Source organism: Aspergillus steynii (genome assembly GCF_002849105.1).
Source record: "Aspergillus steynii IBT 23096 chromosome Unknown P170scaffold_8, whole genome shotgun sequence".
NCBI lineage: Eukaryota > Fungi > Ascomycota > Eurotiomycetes > Eurotiales > Aspergillaceae > Aspergillus > Aspergillus steynii.
In genome coordinates, this window is record NW_020194405.1 from 1,012,962 (window position 1) to 1,027,811 (window position 14,850).

Consider the following 14,850-nt stretch of genomic DNA (forward strand, 5'->3'; position numbering starts at 1 on the left):
TCAATTTACCAAGAATTGCCGACGAATAAAACCCACCGACAGTCAAGACGTGGCCAGCTTCTGCCTGGTACCAAGACGGCGATAATCGCCTCGGCCTCCGAGACGCCGAGACCGACGTTGCCGTCTCCACTCAATTGCGCCGAGAAGGCAAGACGCGAACTCTGAGCATAAAAACGGATATAAACTCCAGCTTGGTCAGCTTAGAAGCCATGATCCCAGGAACGGGACGATTAAACACCATGTCTCCAACAGCTGACTCGATTCTCCTTCGGAATGGAACCATTCTTCAGCATGAGGGCCAGGAAGTCCGATCGCTGAAAGAGTGCGATTTGCTTATTGAGGGCGATAAGATCACCGGAATTGGGCAGAACCTGGCGCCGCCGACAGGATGCAAGGAAGTCGACTGCACGTCCAAAATCATCTCGCCGGGGTTCATCAATGGGCATCATCATCTGTGGCAAAGTCAGGTTCGTGTCCGGGCAGATGTCCTACATGGATGGCTTATCAAAGAAGGCTGTTAATCGTTGATCCTATAGCTCAAGGGTCGCCATGGTGACCAGGGTTTCATGGAGTATATGGCTTCAGGTTGGAATCCGCATGTCGTCACCCGTCGAATCACAGTTAACTAGAACAGGCAATCTCCAATCCTACAACTATCGACCAGACGATATCTTCTGGGGTCAACTCGGTGGCTGTCTGCAGAGCATTGATGGTGGTGTCACTACTGTCGTTGACCATGCACACATGACCTATTCGCCGCAGCATGGTAGGTGCAGATATCATGCCCAGTTACCTCGCATGCTGATGTTCCGTGGGTAGCCACGGAGGCAATCAGGGCGTCGGCTTCCTCCGGAATTCGCTCGGTTTTCTGCTACACGCTGATCCGTCGCATTCGAGAGTGGTCGTCGACGGTCGAGTTTGAAGAGGAATTCCTCCCCGAGTGGTGGCTGCAAACACTTGAATCCCTGGCAGGAGCTGCACCGGTCGGAAATGGGAGGGTTACTCTAGGCCTAGCCGTCGATCCTGGCGTCCCTGTCGATATTTTGGCCCGTTTATGGGAAAAGGCTCAGGCCTTGGGCTTGAAGCTGGTCACAATGCATTATGTCGCGGGACTTATGAAGAGTATGTCCCCCCTGGTGGTGTCCTGTTACTCTCGGAGAAACATACCAGACTAATCGGCTCTAATAGACGCCGTTCAGCTTCTATCTGAAAACAACCAGCTCACATCCAACGTGCTGATATCCCACGGCAACGGCATCTCCACAGAGGACGCGCAAACCTTGATCAACCACGACATCTTCATATGCAGCACCCCAGAAACAGAGATGCAAATGGGTCTAGGAAACCCGGTTGCGTTTCGGCACGATCTTAAATCACACACCTGCATCGGGACCGACTGCCATGCCAACAATTCCGCTGATATTCTGACGCAGATGCGCCTCGGCCTGCAACATACTCGGGCAGTGAGCAATGACGAGGCGTTTCGAAAGGGCGAGTACCCGAGCGTTGACATCACGCTGGAGCAGGCGTTCAATCTCGGCACAATCCAAGGTGCTAAGGCCATCCGTATGGAGGATCAGATTGGAAGTCTAGTCGTGGGCAAGAAAGCGGATATTCTCATTTTTGATGCCTCCTCGCCGTCTATGGTCTGTGCTGCTGAGGAAAATCCCCTCGCTGCGGTTATGCTGCATGCCAGTGTGCGGGATATTGAGACCGTCATTGTTGATGGGAAGGTGGTGAAGGAAAGGGGCGTTTTGAAACCGGTGGAGATTCAGAGGACTTTGGACACAGCCGATACAACTCTATTGGACTGGAGTGAGGTTTCGCAGCAGCTTTTGCAGAGTCGTGAAAGAGTGCTAGAGAGGGCAGAAGGACAGGATGTCAGCGCTGGAATGGCAGCTCTTATGGGGGGTTCTCATTAGTTATGTCTTCAGTTGAATTTGAAAATATGCGAGCATGGGGTGTACAATTGGCCGATCATATATTCGCTAGAAGAGAAGATTCCCTACCTACTACTTCGAATTCCCTGTCCCACTCCCCATCTTCTGCGCCATCATCCTATCCTGCGCTTCAATGAGCCCCTTAATCGTCGGCCTCTCATTCATCCTCCCCAACCACGCCTTAACATTCGGAAACTCATCCTCATCGAAGCCCTCATCCTTCAGCATCCTCCCAGCTCCATTCTGCCACGACACGAACGCGAAATCCGCATACGACAACTTCCCACCGACCAGCCACTCCCTGCTCTCCAACCACCCATCCAACACCTTCGACACCCGCCGCGCCTCATTCACATACCGGTCCACGGCACTCTGCACCCGCTCGGGATGGTACCGCGTAAACCAGATTGCTTGGCCGTAGTACGGTCCTTGGCCGGACATTTGGAAATGCAGCCATTGGCGCGCGAGGTGGGATTCGGTGCTGCCAGGGGCAAAGCTAATGATATGGTCCTTGTCGTACGTCTCGATCAGGTATTCGATGATGGTGCCGGATTCCCAGAGGGTGAGGCCGGTGTTGGGGTCGTGGATAGCAGGGAGGCGACCGTTCGGGTTGATGGCTTCGTAGGCGGGGGTCTTGACCTCGCTAAAGTCTATGGGGATGGGCTCGGTGGGGAGGTTGAGCTCTGCGAGGATGATGGAGATTTTGAAGGGGTTGGGGCCGAAAGAGCCGCCGTAGACTTTGATGGGTTGGAGTTGGGTTGTCATTGTGGGTGGTGAGCTCGGGTGGTGAGGTAAGTTATATTGGTTTTCTGATATTGGATGGAGTATAGAGGAGGCATTGCAGGGAATTTAAATGGTTCACCTTCTATAGAAATCTGCTGCGGTCTAACTGCATGTCCTACTGCGTAATTACCCAGTGGAGCTAATGAGTGGATCCTCCTTAATAATGCCTGTCGGTTCCTTCAAGTTCTGTCGGCTTTATCTGACACCGAGCCGAACAGATTACTAAAGTCCCTGTTTTCCTACGGAGTCTGAATAATTATTTCGATTAAATTAATCATCCATTAAAGACGTATGGGGTATCCAGGCCAACAGGTCAGGTCGGACTTAGAACCAATAGACTCTACCCTGGTTAAAGGGGTATGAGGTGGGACATGGAGCTCGGGGTTGATATGAATTCCGAATCACTAAGTGATTGACCCACATCAGTTGGCGAAAATCTGGTTAATGCAACCTTTCATGGATTCTGGTTTTTTTCAGGGTTCAAACCCGACCCGTGGCGAGGTCTAGTCATATCGCGTTCATAATTTATAAGTGGTTCTTGAATTATTGAGGACTGGGCAGATTACATACAAGGTGAAGATTGTATGCAAATTCCACGGGCGAAGTACATTTGCAGATAGTGTCAATATACATAGTAGGGCTAAATACACATTTCAACGAGCCTTTGCCGCATTTCTCATTCATTCAAGGAACAATGCAAAGTTCCCCAATCACTACCGGCGTATACGCGGCAGCACGAGCCTGGCATGAGAATAAAGTACATTCTCGCCCTCGAATCTCTGAGCAGTCCGATCCCCACCCTCATGCCTCATCAGCGGGATAGTACTCGGTGAATTCACATGCCCAATCTCCAGCGCCAGAGACTGGCCCTCATCAAACAGGAATGCAGCTGGATATAACGGGACCAGAACCTTGGTGACCTGTCCCTGAACAACCTCAGATCTAGCAACATTCGGCTGATCAATGACGCGCTTTTCTGCGAAATTCCGCGCAACCTCATCCCGGTGCGACAGACGGAAATACCCCCGCGCAAAGCTGTCCATCGGCTCGCCGTGGTTGCCCTTCAGAACAATCTCCTCGCCATTGGCGTCGATTGCGCGAAGGTAGACAAATAGGTCGAGGTCCTGGGCGGTTGTGCTGACTTCTAGCTCCAGATAGGGTGAGCCGAGGAGTTCAAATGACTCCTTGAAGCTGGAATCAAGGGTAAAGTGCAGGTTTTTAGACTCGGGGCCGTAGCCTTGGGACTTGAATGCGACGCGGGTTGTATCCGGAGGGGTGGCAGAGAGCTTTTGGTCCGGTGTTAGGTAAAACACAATATCTTGTGCGTCTGGTGGCGGGAACACGGTCTCGGCTTCTCGATAAAATGTATCTTTGCCATGATGCTGGAGGATCCGAAGACGAGGAATATCGAGCATCCCGTTATCTCGTTTATCGAGGAGGAAGCAGTCAAGGAATCTCCGTTGCATTGCAACGTGCTCCGGTTCATAGAAGGCTTCCAGGTGGTTACCTGTATGCATCTCCAGCCACTTATAACTGGAAGAGATACCATTGAAGGCACGGATGTTGCCGGCTAAGTGTAGCTCCGGATCTGTCCAATTCCCAGCCAAGTAGATGGGAACCTCAATGTCAGAGAGCTTCCGGACTCGGTCGAAGACTGCCCAGACACCTTCGTTAGGATATTCCGTCGAGCATAGGATATTACAGAAGTTAGCTCGCTCAGCCGCTAGTTCCTCATCTGTTCGAGACCCATCCCGTCTCCCAGCTTGATAGGGAATAACGATGTTGTTGTACCAGTGCGACAAGAAGTTCTCGCTGTATACGCCGCCCTTCCGCGCGGCATGGTACATGCTGCATTGGGACTCATAGGAAATGACACAGGCCAGATGCGGAGGCTTCTGCATCGCCGCCCAATAGCCTACCATGCCGTAGTAGCTGATGCCGCTGAAGGCGACCTTGCCCGAGCACCATGGCTGCACACCAGCCCATTCCGTTACGTCATAGAGATCTATCGAGTACAGTTAGCATAGACCTAGATAGAGCAAGCGATGCGTCTTACCTTGGCCTTCTGCATCCGCCCTAATCGCAATCGACCGCTCTAGACCGAACGGGTCAAGTCTTCCTTGACTACCTCCTATCCCGCGCGCGTCGACGCGAAGAAGTGCATAGCCGTATTCTCGACACTATCCCTCCTGTAATTAGCTTAAGATCGGCGTTGATAAATGCTCATTCGAGCGCCATACCCAGATCGTGGGCTCGCACAGCTCGAACGCGACATCTGGTCCCAGCGGGGTGATGTGCTTATACATCTCCGCGTAGACGGGTGTCTGCGGCAGTCCAAACGTGGATGCATGGATGTCCTTTCCGTACGGACCCATGCTACATATCACGGGGACTTTCCGGCCATCTTTTTATGCAGAAAATGGGAGGAATAAATCTGCGCATAGCTCGATGCCGTCTCGCATGGGGATATAGATGTGCTTGGTGCGGGTGTATCCTTCGACATCGGTGGTGGACGTCTGGTATTTCAACTGGTTTGGTGGCATTGTGGATAGGTATACTCAGAAGATGGGTGAAATTAAGGTGTTGAAGATGTCGTGAATGTGGCATATCATTCGATTTAAATCTTAGGGGGTAGGGGAAGGATGAAGCATGTGGGGTGCCGCAAACTTGGTGGCGGCATGTGGAGGACGGCGGAGGACCAGCGCAGATCGTCTCGGAGGTCCCAAGTTCCGACTGCCGCTGACATGCCCTTTATCGTGCCCAGATTTGAGGATTTTGAAGGTGGCACTTCAACTGTTTTCAAGGTGTAGTGCTCCGGGATAGCGCAAGTTAGCACGTACCATTCAGTAAACTTCTGCGCTATTGGACTTGGAAATCGCGAAATTTTGAACAGCTATAACAAAAGATGGACTATCATTGGTTAAACCTTTACGTATAATAAATTTCGTACCATTTACTCTTCTCCTACTTACAATTTGCTATATCGAAATGGTTTATACCATTCTGAGGATGTAGTCGATATTACATACTCTTTGTCACCCGTCCTCCTATATATGTACATTGAAATGGTAGATATAAAAGCTCCTATTTACGTACCATTATATCAATAATCAATACGTAAAAAATAACATACGAAAGATGTAAAATCTACCAATTCAGAATATGCCAGGGCTCGTGGCAGGGATTTACTACACTCCACACCCCGCCACCCCGCCACCCCACGAACCACATTAAAGGTCCAGCAAGAGGCGTTCCCCTTTTCATTTATTATGAAATGGGTGAAAGAAAAGAACTATTGATTCACGGAGTTGGACAAATAATCCGGCCCAAAAACGCATCAACTCTAGCAACATCCCCAAGCTCCCCAACCATCCCCACGTATCCATCCGGCCGTATAACAACAACAGCACCGCGCGCCGCATCAACGCCATAAACCCGGTATGCGTTGTCCAGTTCACACCCACTGTAGAAAGACATCTCAGCTTGCTCCTTCACGCACGCTGGGATGTTTTCCCATGTGACTTCGCCCCGCATGCGTGGATGGATGATGATCTGTTCGAGTATGGAGGCTGGGAATTGCCGGACTAGAGACGCAGTTGCGTTGAGCGCAGTTGCGGAGACGCCGTTGGGATCAAGGAGGTCGGTGCTGAGGAGTGAGAGGATGCGGAATCGGCCAGTAGACGGAAGGTCTTGTAGATCCTGGTTAGCTGGGTCATTCTGTGAGATTTGGAAATGCGGATGAACTAGTACCATCGTGAATATCGCGATGCGCGCCATCCGCAAACCGTTTCATCTTGATATTGAGCAGACGTCGACCGGGCTGTAGAATTCCCCAAAGAAACTCCGACTCTCCCGCGACTGGGTGACTTCTGACAACAGATGACTTGTCCACCGCTAGATTCCCAACGTACTCCACTCCACACCCGCTGGTGAAGCCGCATCCAGAGCTGAATAGGTCGACAAACTCGCTGTGTGAGAGTCCGGATTTAGATTCGGCTGTGCCTACCTTGTCCGAGAAGCCGGTTGAGAATTTCCTGTCGAAATCGATCAGTTGCTGTGCGTTCGCGTGGCGCTCGGTGTGATATGTGTCGAGCAGCGGGTTTGGGGCCCCGTCTTCTGAAGAACTAGGCGTGAGTCCGTTGATGCGGTAGGCGAGCTTCCAGGCGAGGTTGTATGAATCCATCATGGACACGTTCATTCCTTGGCCGGCCTATAGACATGAGATATCAGGAGATTGTAGGTGCTAGGTCAGCATACCTTTGGACTGTGTGTGTGGCACGCTGAGACTCGTTAGCTTAGCTCAACAAAGACACTGCACGGAAGGCTCACCATCACCTACGATAAATACTCTCCCCAATCCACTGGAGTCCTTGACGATGAACTCAGGACACACTCGCTGCCCTATCTGGTACGCGGCCCACCAGTCAACAGCATCCTCCCTTCTCGGACGGATGTAGTACGGCTGAAACACATCACTCGCCTGCTTTAGTATCCCTTCCAACGTGACGCTGCCTCGTCTCCCCTTGGCATCTTTTCCGAGGTCCGCATCTGCGCTGGTTTCTGACTCAACAACCCCTGGAACCTGCACATACAGCCGCGTGATATACTCCCCCGTACTAATACGTTCACGCGGAATAACCATCACAGACCCCGCCGGCGAGTGAATCGCGCACCGTCTGCGTATGTCCGGGAAATCAGTATCCACGACAACATCCACAACCCCCCAGATGTGATCCAGCGACTGGCCTTCCAGATTTAGGCCCACCGACTTCCTAACAACCGAGTGCGCGCCGTCCGCACCCACCAGATACTTCGTCCGAATAACCCTCATGACCCCGTTGACCTTGACCTCCGCGAGCACAGGAAACTGCGCATCCTCGTCGTCAATCCGCACTGAAACGAGCTCTGCGTTCCTCATCACCCCGCGCGCCGAATACCGGCTCAAATCACTCTCCATGATCCGTTCAACCCGTCCCTGATGAATCGTCGCCTCGTACGAAAACCTCGACGGCGGAATCACCTCCGGCACGACGCATCTCCTCGCAATACCCTTGGCGGGGTCGTCCGCGTCGTTCCAAAATGCAAACTCCCACATTTGACATGCCTCGGTCTCGATCTCGTCCGATATGCCTAGCGTCTTGAACACCTCTAGTGTGCGGGGCTGGATCCCGTCCGCTTGGCCGGATTTCAGCGTCCCGGGCTTCGAGTCAATGCAGAGGAGGGATTTGTCGGTTAGTCCGTATCGGGAGAGGAGGAGCTGGAGCATGAGGCCTGCTGGGCCGGCCTGAGGAGGATTAGTTGGGGTTGTTCCCGGGGAGTGGGTTCTGAGCTTACGCCGGCGATGAGGACTTCGTATCGTTCGATTGGGTCTTCGGGGGGGTTGAATGGTGTGGTGAGACGGGGCAAAGGGGGTGCGAACGATGGGAAGACTCTGAGGTCTCGCCAGCTGGAGGCTTGCTCAGTGAAGAGGGGCATGTTGGCTGAAGGTGCCCGAGTACCTGTTGTGTGATGTGTGGTCATGGATGGAAAAGATGATGCGGCTTTATAACATTGGGGAGATTACCCCGGAACCAACCCCACTAAAAGACTCCAGGACTAGAATCCCCAGGACAGACGTACATCGCCACGGCATTAATTCACGGGCTCAATATCAGTGCCGCGAAAATGACCGAGGCATTGGTTGGGGGACTGATAGGTGGATGGATTGCCAGGCTCCCCGGACATGACACCCCGCGAGCCGCGAGACACCCCGCCATGGGGTGCCGAAGGCGTCGTGAATATCCATATTGGACCTACTCGGTCTATGGCACTAAATGCTCCAAATGACAATGCCAAAACTTTAGAGTTAAAAATTACAGAATAAGTGAAGCTCGCAGGCATCGTTCCCATAAATCACACTCGCCCAGTCCCTTCCCTGCCAAGTACGGATTGCAGCAACTCATATATTCAATTTATTCTCCAACGCAGCACAAAGAACCGACGCAAATGATTGCGAGATGCCCCATCGGCCAACCCTCGTTAGTAGGTCAATCAACCGATGTAGGTGACTGACGCTGGTAAATGGACTATCGACGGAACCCTCTCCCCGGGGGTCATCGGAGGCCTTGAATCCCCCTATAAGCTGGATTTCGGCGGCGTGGAATGCGTCTCTCTCAATTATATGTCGACCACCAATGCGAGTGAAACAGAACCACGCCAGGGCGGCACTGAAAAGCGCTCGAGGGATATGGATCGCCGGCTCGGAGGACACGCGCATCCGCTCAAGGTGCCGCTGGATCAGCAAGGCATGCACCAAGCAGCTACTAGCGTCAATTGTGCTAGCCCATGACTTAATGAGAGGAGCGCTGGAGCTGGCTGCATCCTCGCCGTCACGGCCGCTTGCTTGCTCTAGTAGGTCTATGTCTGCGTATATACCGATGAAAACGGAGTGCCACAGAACCAGTAAACTAAACACGTCATCCTCTGCGTCTTGGGGAAAATGGGTGGTGTATATTCTCCACCATCGCATGAGCATGCTAGATAACCGTTTCGATTCATGTTCGTCGAGGTTATTCGACCGTCGAGCCTCAATAACATGTGCATTGATACTTTCCAGAACTCCGTAGGCGGAGAATCTAGAATGCGTCATGGCCGTTTGAAGCGGGTCATCTTGAAGAGGGACCGAGAAGCACGGCGTTGGCGTTTGTCTGTAGAGTTCAGCCCATCGTGAGGCGGAGGGTGCTGCGAACAGGGCATCAGAGGCGATACGGGGATACTGGCTGAGGCGATGTTTACGGAGGGGCTCGTGATGCAGTAGGCTAGCTAACTCCGCATCGTGGATATTCAATGCGACTTCCACGCGCCTTCGCTGCTCGTGGTTAATCCACCGACTCCACTCCTCTGACAAGCCCGGACTTGATGGATTTAGGGCTTGGAGGTCACATGGGGTCGGATCCGCGAGTTTGTTCGACTCGCGGGTCCATGCCATTACGGTGCCATGAAGAACATCCGCCAGGATGAGAGTCTTGGGTCGGCCCGACAGAATAGCGAAAGTCTGGCCCAGGACAGCGGCTTGCACCATTGAGAGAGCGTCCGAGCAACTGTGTGATAGGATCGACTCCCACGATGCTAGGATTGCTTTATTCAACCTCTCGAAGAGACGGGTTCCTTGTGCCACGGCGGACGCCGAGCCTACGAAGAGGCTACCGACCGAGCAGATCGAGATAAAGAGTAGAGAGTTCTCCTTGGTGGGCTGGAACGAGGGTGCATGTACGATCGGAAGGAGGGAGTTGAAGCGACTGAAGAAAAGGCTGGCGAAAAGGTTTAGTCGGTCTGAGGAGGGAAGGGTCTCGTCACTCATGCGAGGCTGAAGCCTCTGCGATAGGCGTGCGCGGTAATTCTCGTCAGCTGCGAGGTTTGTCTGGCCAAACGATCCCTCACGGTCACCTAGTGGCGCCTGCGAGTTCCGTGATTCTTCCTCAACTGGGAGCCGTGTGAACCATCGCTGTCTTACTATGTTGGCTGATGGCTCTGGAGGATCCGTGTGGATGACGCCCGAAGGCATTGGCGCTGGAGGACAAAATGCGGACACGTCGCCCGTGTTGGATGCAGGCAGCCACGGAGGCAGTTGGGCCCACTCCGATATGGCCGATGATAAGGTCAGATCTAATGCATTGACGTCGAGCCCGGTTCCTATACACCAATGGCTTGGATCGGCATGGAGGATGGGGTTGGCGAAACTCATCCCGGGCGGAGGTTGGGCTATCGGTTGCACGTCACTCACACCAGGTGAATGACCGCATAGACCTGACAGAGTAACCGAACAGTCCGGGATTAAGGAAGGAGTCTCCGATGTCCCCTGTGACAAGGGGGTGGCCATAGTGGTGTCCTGTTCTCGCTGTGGCGATAAGGGCGAAGCATTCTGATGGCTCTTTTCGTGCCGTCTTAGAACATCACTATGAGAACTATCAGACCATTTAGTTCCTGAAAGTCGCTATGAGACCAACCTGCGTGAATAGACCTTGCCACAGATCGAACATCGATACGGCCGTTCTCTCGTGTGGCTGCGCAGATGGCGCGTGAGATGCTCCGTCTTGGAGAAGGTCTTGTTGCAAGAACGGCAGCTCCTGCTCTGCACACCGGCTCTTCCTTCTTTCATTGTTCACCTGGTACTTGTTATGGGAAGAAATGCGACACCGTGGGTGTAGGCAAAATGGAGATGGAGGTGGGGTGGAATCCCCTTGGATGGTAGTGTTCAAGAGGATGACTCCGGTCTATCCGCTAATCCTACAAGATATACCGTTATCAGCCCTGATTGCGCCTTTTGAATCTCCGGCCTCCCGCCACGTTCGGCGTCAAAGAGTCTTGATATTCAACGTAGAGTGAAACTGAAGTCTCGGACTTGTTGGTCTCTTGCTCTCTGCGCGGATCCTTGCGGGGTGACCCACACACTAAAGCTGCTATGTCAGCGGAAGCACGGAGGATCGCGAGTTATCCGGTTAATGTTGACTACTCCTAATTTCTTTATTCCAGAGTAAGTCAGCGGAGACGAAGGCACGGCAGTTGCGATCGGCTGCTGGCCTCGGCATACGCTTTATAAGAGGCCCAAACACGGCTGTTGTTACTATCCCACGAGAAGACCATCTAGCACATGCTAATAATCAAACTGAGAATGTCTTCGGGCGAACTTCATGGTTATTATTTAAACGGATGCCTCAGAACCACCTTCCCAAAGCCACGCTCCCCATTAGATACCTTCCAGACCTCTTCCAACGATTCCTCTGCCGTTCCCTCCACAACATCTACAGATACCATCTCAAACCCCCGACTATAGTTCTCAATCGCCCAGTTCACAGCCTTCCAGGCATTCCAATGATCTGTGGGCCTAGACGGCAAGCTAATAGGGTGCGGAGCTCCAGGCGGGTGAATAGCCCAGGGATCCTTGGTCATTGCCACTGGCATCCGGAACCTCTTATCCTGACGCAGCACGACAGAGGCCAGCTCCGTCGAGTCGGTTACACTCTGAGAGAGCAGGTCTGCAGACGACGGAGCACCCGAGGACCCCGCTGCGTCAAATGCGTGGGTAACGAGGCCCTGGCCCAGCGCCTCAACTGCGGCTTTTATGTCCGCGACGACCGTGCTAGACCGGTAGTCGAAGACATGCGTCGCTCCGAGAGATTTGAGCAGATCATGGCGAGCGGGGGAGGCCGTGACGAAGATATTCTGGACACCAGAGGCGCGCGCGAGTTGAAGTGCCGAAATTCCCACGGACGAGGAAGCGCCCCAGATTAGAATGGGGCTGGTGGAGGTCCCAGCGCTCGTGGGGAGCGGGTATTTGAAGAGGTTGTGAATAGCGTCGGCGGCAGTCATGACCACGCATGTCAGAGCCGCTGCGTGCTGCTCGGGGAGATTGCTAGGGACCTTGAACACCATGTCATCTGGGACCACGAGGTAGTCCTGGTGGGCACCATACTTGGATGGCCGGTCGAGACCTGACGGGGTATAGCCCGCGACGATATCGCCCTCGTTGAAAGTTGAGACAGAGGGGACACGAGGCGGCGTGATTACTCGACCGGCAAAGTCATATCCAATTACGGTTGATCGGATCCCCAGCAGTGTCGAATGTTTGATGTCGGCGGGGTTAATGCCAGAGTAATGGACCTCGATCAGCAGCTCGTTGTCTGCGAGGTCTTCATGGCAAATGTCCTCTCGGACGACGAACTCTGCGTTTTCGGTGGCGAATAGCGCCTTCTTTTGGGTGGACATGGCGTATCTTAGCAGTGATTAGGGGTTGATTGTGTAAGGGCAGAATGAATGCAATGACAGGAATCCAGGGGAGCTTAAGAAGTATTCGGCAGAGTAGTCGTGATGTCTCCGAGAGCCAATGTGTAAGCGGAAGTTCCACTGCTGGTCTCCACCCCCCGCCATCTTTCATCCACTTTGCGCAGGTTTGCACCCCGCAGCCTGACAAATTTGCGGTTGTCCTTCGTTCAGAAGGTGTTTACTGATCAAGTGTATCTGGAGTCTGTTCACTCACTGCCTTCACCTTAGCTGCTGTTATCAGACAGTTTGTAGAGTTTGCCGAGGCTTGGAATGAACTGCCAATAATTGCTATCAACCTTAAAGCGTTACAGTTATAAACAGGAATGCTCAGGGCAGTAATAAGATATGCATGGAAAAGAAAGAAGGTATAAATTGTTTAGGAGTGTATCAACGGAGTTATGCCCTTCAATCAAGGTCTGGGTCCCATAATATTCCTGTTTCGGAAAGCCTGTTCCTCAGGGTTCTACAACCGCTATCAAGCCTCTTTCTATGTGGAGGAAATGGCTCTTTCATCCTCTCTCGACAAAGCACTGTAAGTTTCCATATCATAGGGACGGCTGCGGAATCCCTGGTTAAAATTGATTCAAAACACCCAGGGTAAAGATGCCATAGCCTTTACGACCGTGATCGAAAATGCTCGTTTGAGAGTGCCCTCGGGGATGATCAGGATGCAAAATGTTCCTATTCAGCTCCCATTAGACCATACTCATGTCGACCATGCGATTGGAAGGTTAGAGTCCACCCAGGTTAAGCGGTGACTTTCTGGATGCCATCTTGAACCCGAGCACAAGAAGCGAATATCAGGGTTTCTCTCGATAAAACTACTTCTACAGCCACATCTATATTACAAACATCAGACGTTCCTGTCAACACGTAGTTTACATGGTGGCACGAAACTGACCAGCTCTATATGCATGAAGACCGCCAATTCTAGCACGATTTCCGAACTACCGAGAAAAATGCAGTTACAAATCCAGTCGAAACAAATACCAGCCCCTGAAGTTGCTTACTGATCTCGGGGTTCATTCAAGCCCGAGAATGTAAGCAGAGTGGAGAATGTCTGGTTCCGGCGACGTCATTCGCGGTTCGGCGAGACAGATAAAATCCCCAAGCATCATACAAGCTGGACTTTCCAACCTCACCTTCAATTTCGTAACGTCTCCTAAAATGGCATCTTCACTATCCCGACCCATCGCCATCATTGCAGGAGCAGGCCCCGGCACCGGAGCCGCCGTCGCCCGTCGCTTCGCCCAGACCTACCCAGTTGTTCTCCTCTCGCGCAGCGCATCCAGCCTAGACCCCCTAGTGCAAGGGATCAATCAAAATGGAGGTTCTGCTCTCGGTCTGCCCACGGACGTGACCAACCCGGAAAACATGACCTCTACCATGACGCAGATCCAGAACCACTTCGGCGCGGACGTCTCCATCGCAGCGGCCATCTTCAACGTCGCGAGTAAGTTCTCGCGCTCGCAGTTCTTGGAATCCGGCCCCGAGTTCCTGGACAGTCTGGAGGCGACGGCGCGAGGGGCGTCCAACTTCTCCAAGGCAGTCATCCCGCTCATGCTGGCTGAGGGGAGAAAGGATACGTCACATGGCGAGAGATATTCGCCGACATTGATCTTCACGGGTGCGACGGCTGCGATGAAGGGCGGCTCGGGGCTGGGATCATTTGCGATGAGCAAGTTCGCGGTGAGGGCGCTGGCGCAGTCCCTGGCGAGGGAGTTTGGGCCGAAGGGAATCCACGTCGCTCATGCTGTTATTGATGGCATCATTGCGACGGAGATGACGAAGGGGTATAAGGATGATACGCCGGATGCGAAGATCGATCCGAACGCAGTAAGTTGGTCCTATCGTGGAGTCCTGATCATAGCTGATTGATGCCCTGCAGATTGCGGAGGCGTATTGGTTCTTGCATACTCAGCCCCGGTCGGCGTTTACTCAGGAGCTGGACTTGAGGCCTTATTGTGAGAGTTGGTGATCGTGCTCGGATTGAGGTTAGGTGGTGTTTTGTGTATTGTTTGGTGGTTGTCATGTAGCCGGCCCATGTTCTATCTTCACAGAATCTCGTGTCAAGTCATACGGCCTAGTCTTCGTATGTTCCATCTACTTCATGGTGGAGATTCACCAGCTGTGATTCAACATAATATCGCCTCAAAGCCGAGAAGATAGTATATGCTATTTACCAGTATAAACTTAGCATATGACAAACGCTGCCCAGTTAATAATCCTCAGCAGACATTGACATAACCCGCATAAACCTTGTATGATTTGCATAACACCAATATCAAAAATCATCCACCAGCGTCTATATGCATATGACCACAAT

The 14,850-nt window shown here is 52.6% G+C and overlaps 7 protein-coding genes across 7 annotated transcripts; 2 read left to right on the forward strand and 5 right to left on the reverse strand.

Annotated features, from left to right (window-relative positions):
* The first annotated feature begins 181 nt into the window (after positions 1-181).
* P170DRAFT_440205 (amidohydrolase) lies at positions 182-2,000 on the forward strand. Its single transcript, XM_024850024.1, has 5 exons — positions 182-467; positions 537-585; positions 635-766; positions 820-1,122; positions 1,189-2,000. The coding sequence occupies exons 1-5, from the start codon at positions 240-242 to the stop codon at positions 1,920-1,922; spliced, it is 1,446 nt and encodes a 481-aa protein (XP_024700360.1). The 5' UTR covers positions 182-239; the 3' UTR covers positions 1,923-2,000.
* Positions 1,681-2,732, reverse strand: P170DRAFT_440206 (glutathione S-transferase family protein). Its single transcript, XM_024850025.1, has 2 exons — positions 2,010-2,732; positions 1,681-1,856 (listed from the first exon to the last, which is right to left on the reverse strand). The coding sequence occupies exon 1, from the start codon at positions 2,703-2,705 to the stop codon at positions 2,013-2,015; it is 693 nt and encodes a 230-aa protein (XP_024700361.1). The 5' UTR covers positions 2,706-2,732; the 3' UTR covers positions 1,681-1,856; positions 2,010-2,012.
* A 666-nt stretch (positions 2,733-3,398) lies between these two features.
* Positions 3,399-5,266, reverse strand: P170DRAFT_458633 (alpha/beta-hydrolase; the record flags this gene model as incomplete). Its single annotated transcript, XM_024851811.1, has 4 exons — positions 3,399-4,728; positions 4,780-4,903; positions 4,964-5,099; positions 5,238-5,266. The coding sequence occupies 4 exons, from the start codon at positions 5,264-5,266 to the stop codon at positions 3,437-3,439; spliced, it is 1,581 nt and encodes a 526-aa protein (XP_024700362.1). The 3' UTR covers positions 3,399-3,436.
* A 757-nt stretch (positions 5,267-6,023) lies between these two features.
* On the reverse strand, positions 6,024-8,198 carry P170DRAFT_450097 (uncharacterized protein; the record flags this gene model as incomplete). Its single annotated transcript, XM_024851096.1, has 5 exons — positions 6,024-6,412; positions 6,474-6,933; positions 6,981-7,003; positions 7,053-8,007; positions 8,058-8,198. 5 exons carry the CDS (start codon positions 8,196-8,198, stop codon positions 6,024-6,026), a joined length of 1,968 nt encoding a protein of 655 aa, XP_024700363.1.
* A 463-nt stretch (positions 8,199-8,661) lies between these two features.
* On the reverse strand, positions 8,662-10,446 carry P170DRAFT_366085 (uncharacterized protein; the record flags this gene model as incomplete). The annotated part of the gene is made up of 1 exon (XM_024844743.1): positions 8,662-10,446. One exon carries the CDS (start codon positions 10,444-10,446, stop codon positions 8,662-8,664), a length of 1,785 nt encoding a protein of 594 aa, XP_024700364.1.
* Positions 10,447-11,399: 953 nt separating this feature from the next.
* On the reverse strand, positions 11,400-12,467 carry P170DRAFT_450099 (zinc-binding alcohol dehydrogenase family protein; the record flags this gene model as incomplete). Its single annotated transcript, XM_024851097.1, has 1 exon — positions 11,400-12,467. One exon carries the CDS (start codon positions 12,465-12,467, stop codon positions 11,400-11,402), a length of 1,068 nt encoding a protein of 355 aa, XP_024700365.1.
* A 1,205-nt stretch (positions 12,468-13,672) lies between these two features.
* P170DRAFT_513131 (NAD(P)-binding protein) lies at positions 13,673-14,684 on the forward strand. Its single transcript, XM_024855071.1, has 2 exons — positions 13,673-14,360; positions 14,413-14,684. The coding sequence occupies exons 1-2, from the start codon at positions 13,692-13,694 to the stop codon at positions 14,500-14,502; spliced, it is 759 nt and encodes a 252-aa protein (XP_024700366.1). The 5' UTR covers positions 13,673-13,691; the 3' UTR covers positions 14,503-14,684.
* The last annotated feature ends 166 nt before the right edge of the window (positions 14,685-14,850 follow it).

Excerpts from the sequence above, each read along its gene's own strand:
- P170DRAFT_440205 (XM_024850024.1), top strand. The coding sequence starts at position 240 with ATGTCTCCAACAGCTGACTCGATTCTCCTTCGGAATGGAACCATTCTT. Across the intron at positions 468-536 it reads ATCATCTGTGGCAAAGTCAG|CTCAAGGGTCGCCATGGTGA; the intron begins GTTCGTGTCCGG and ends TTGATCCTATAG. Across the intron at positions 586-634 it reads CATGGAGTATATGGCTTCAG|GCAATCTCCAATCCTACAAC; the intron begins GTTGGAATCCGC and ends TAACTAGAACAG.
- P170DRAFT_440206 (XM_024850025.1), bottom strand. The coding sequence starts at position 2,705 with ATGACAACCCAACTCCAACCCATCAAAGTCTACGGCGGCTCTTTCGGC.
- P170DRAFT_513131 (XM_024855071.1), top strand. The coding sequence starts at position 13,692 with ATGGCATCTTCACTATCCCGACCCATCGCCATCATTGCAGGAGCAGGC. Across the intron at positions 14,361-14,412 it reads CGAAGATCGATCCGAACGCA|ATTGCGGAGGCGTATTGGTT; the intron begins GTAAGTTGGTCC and ends GATGCCCTGCAG.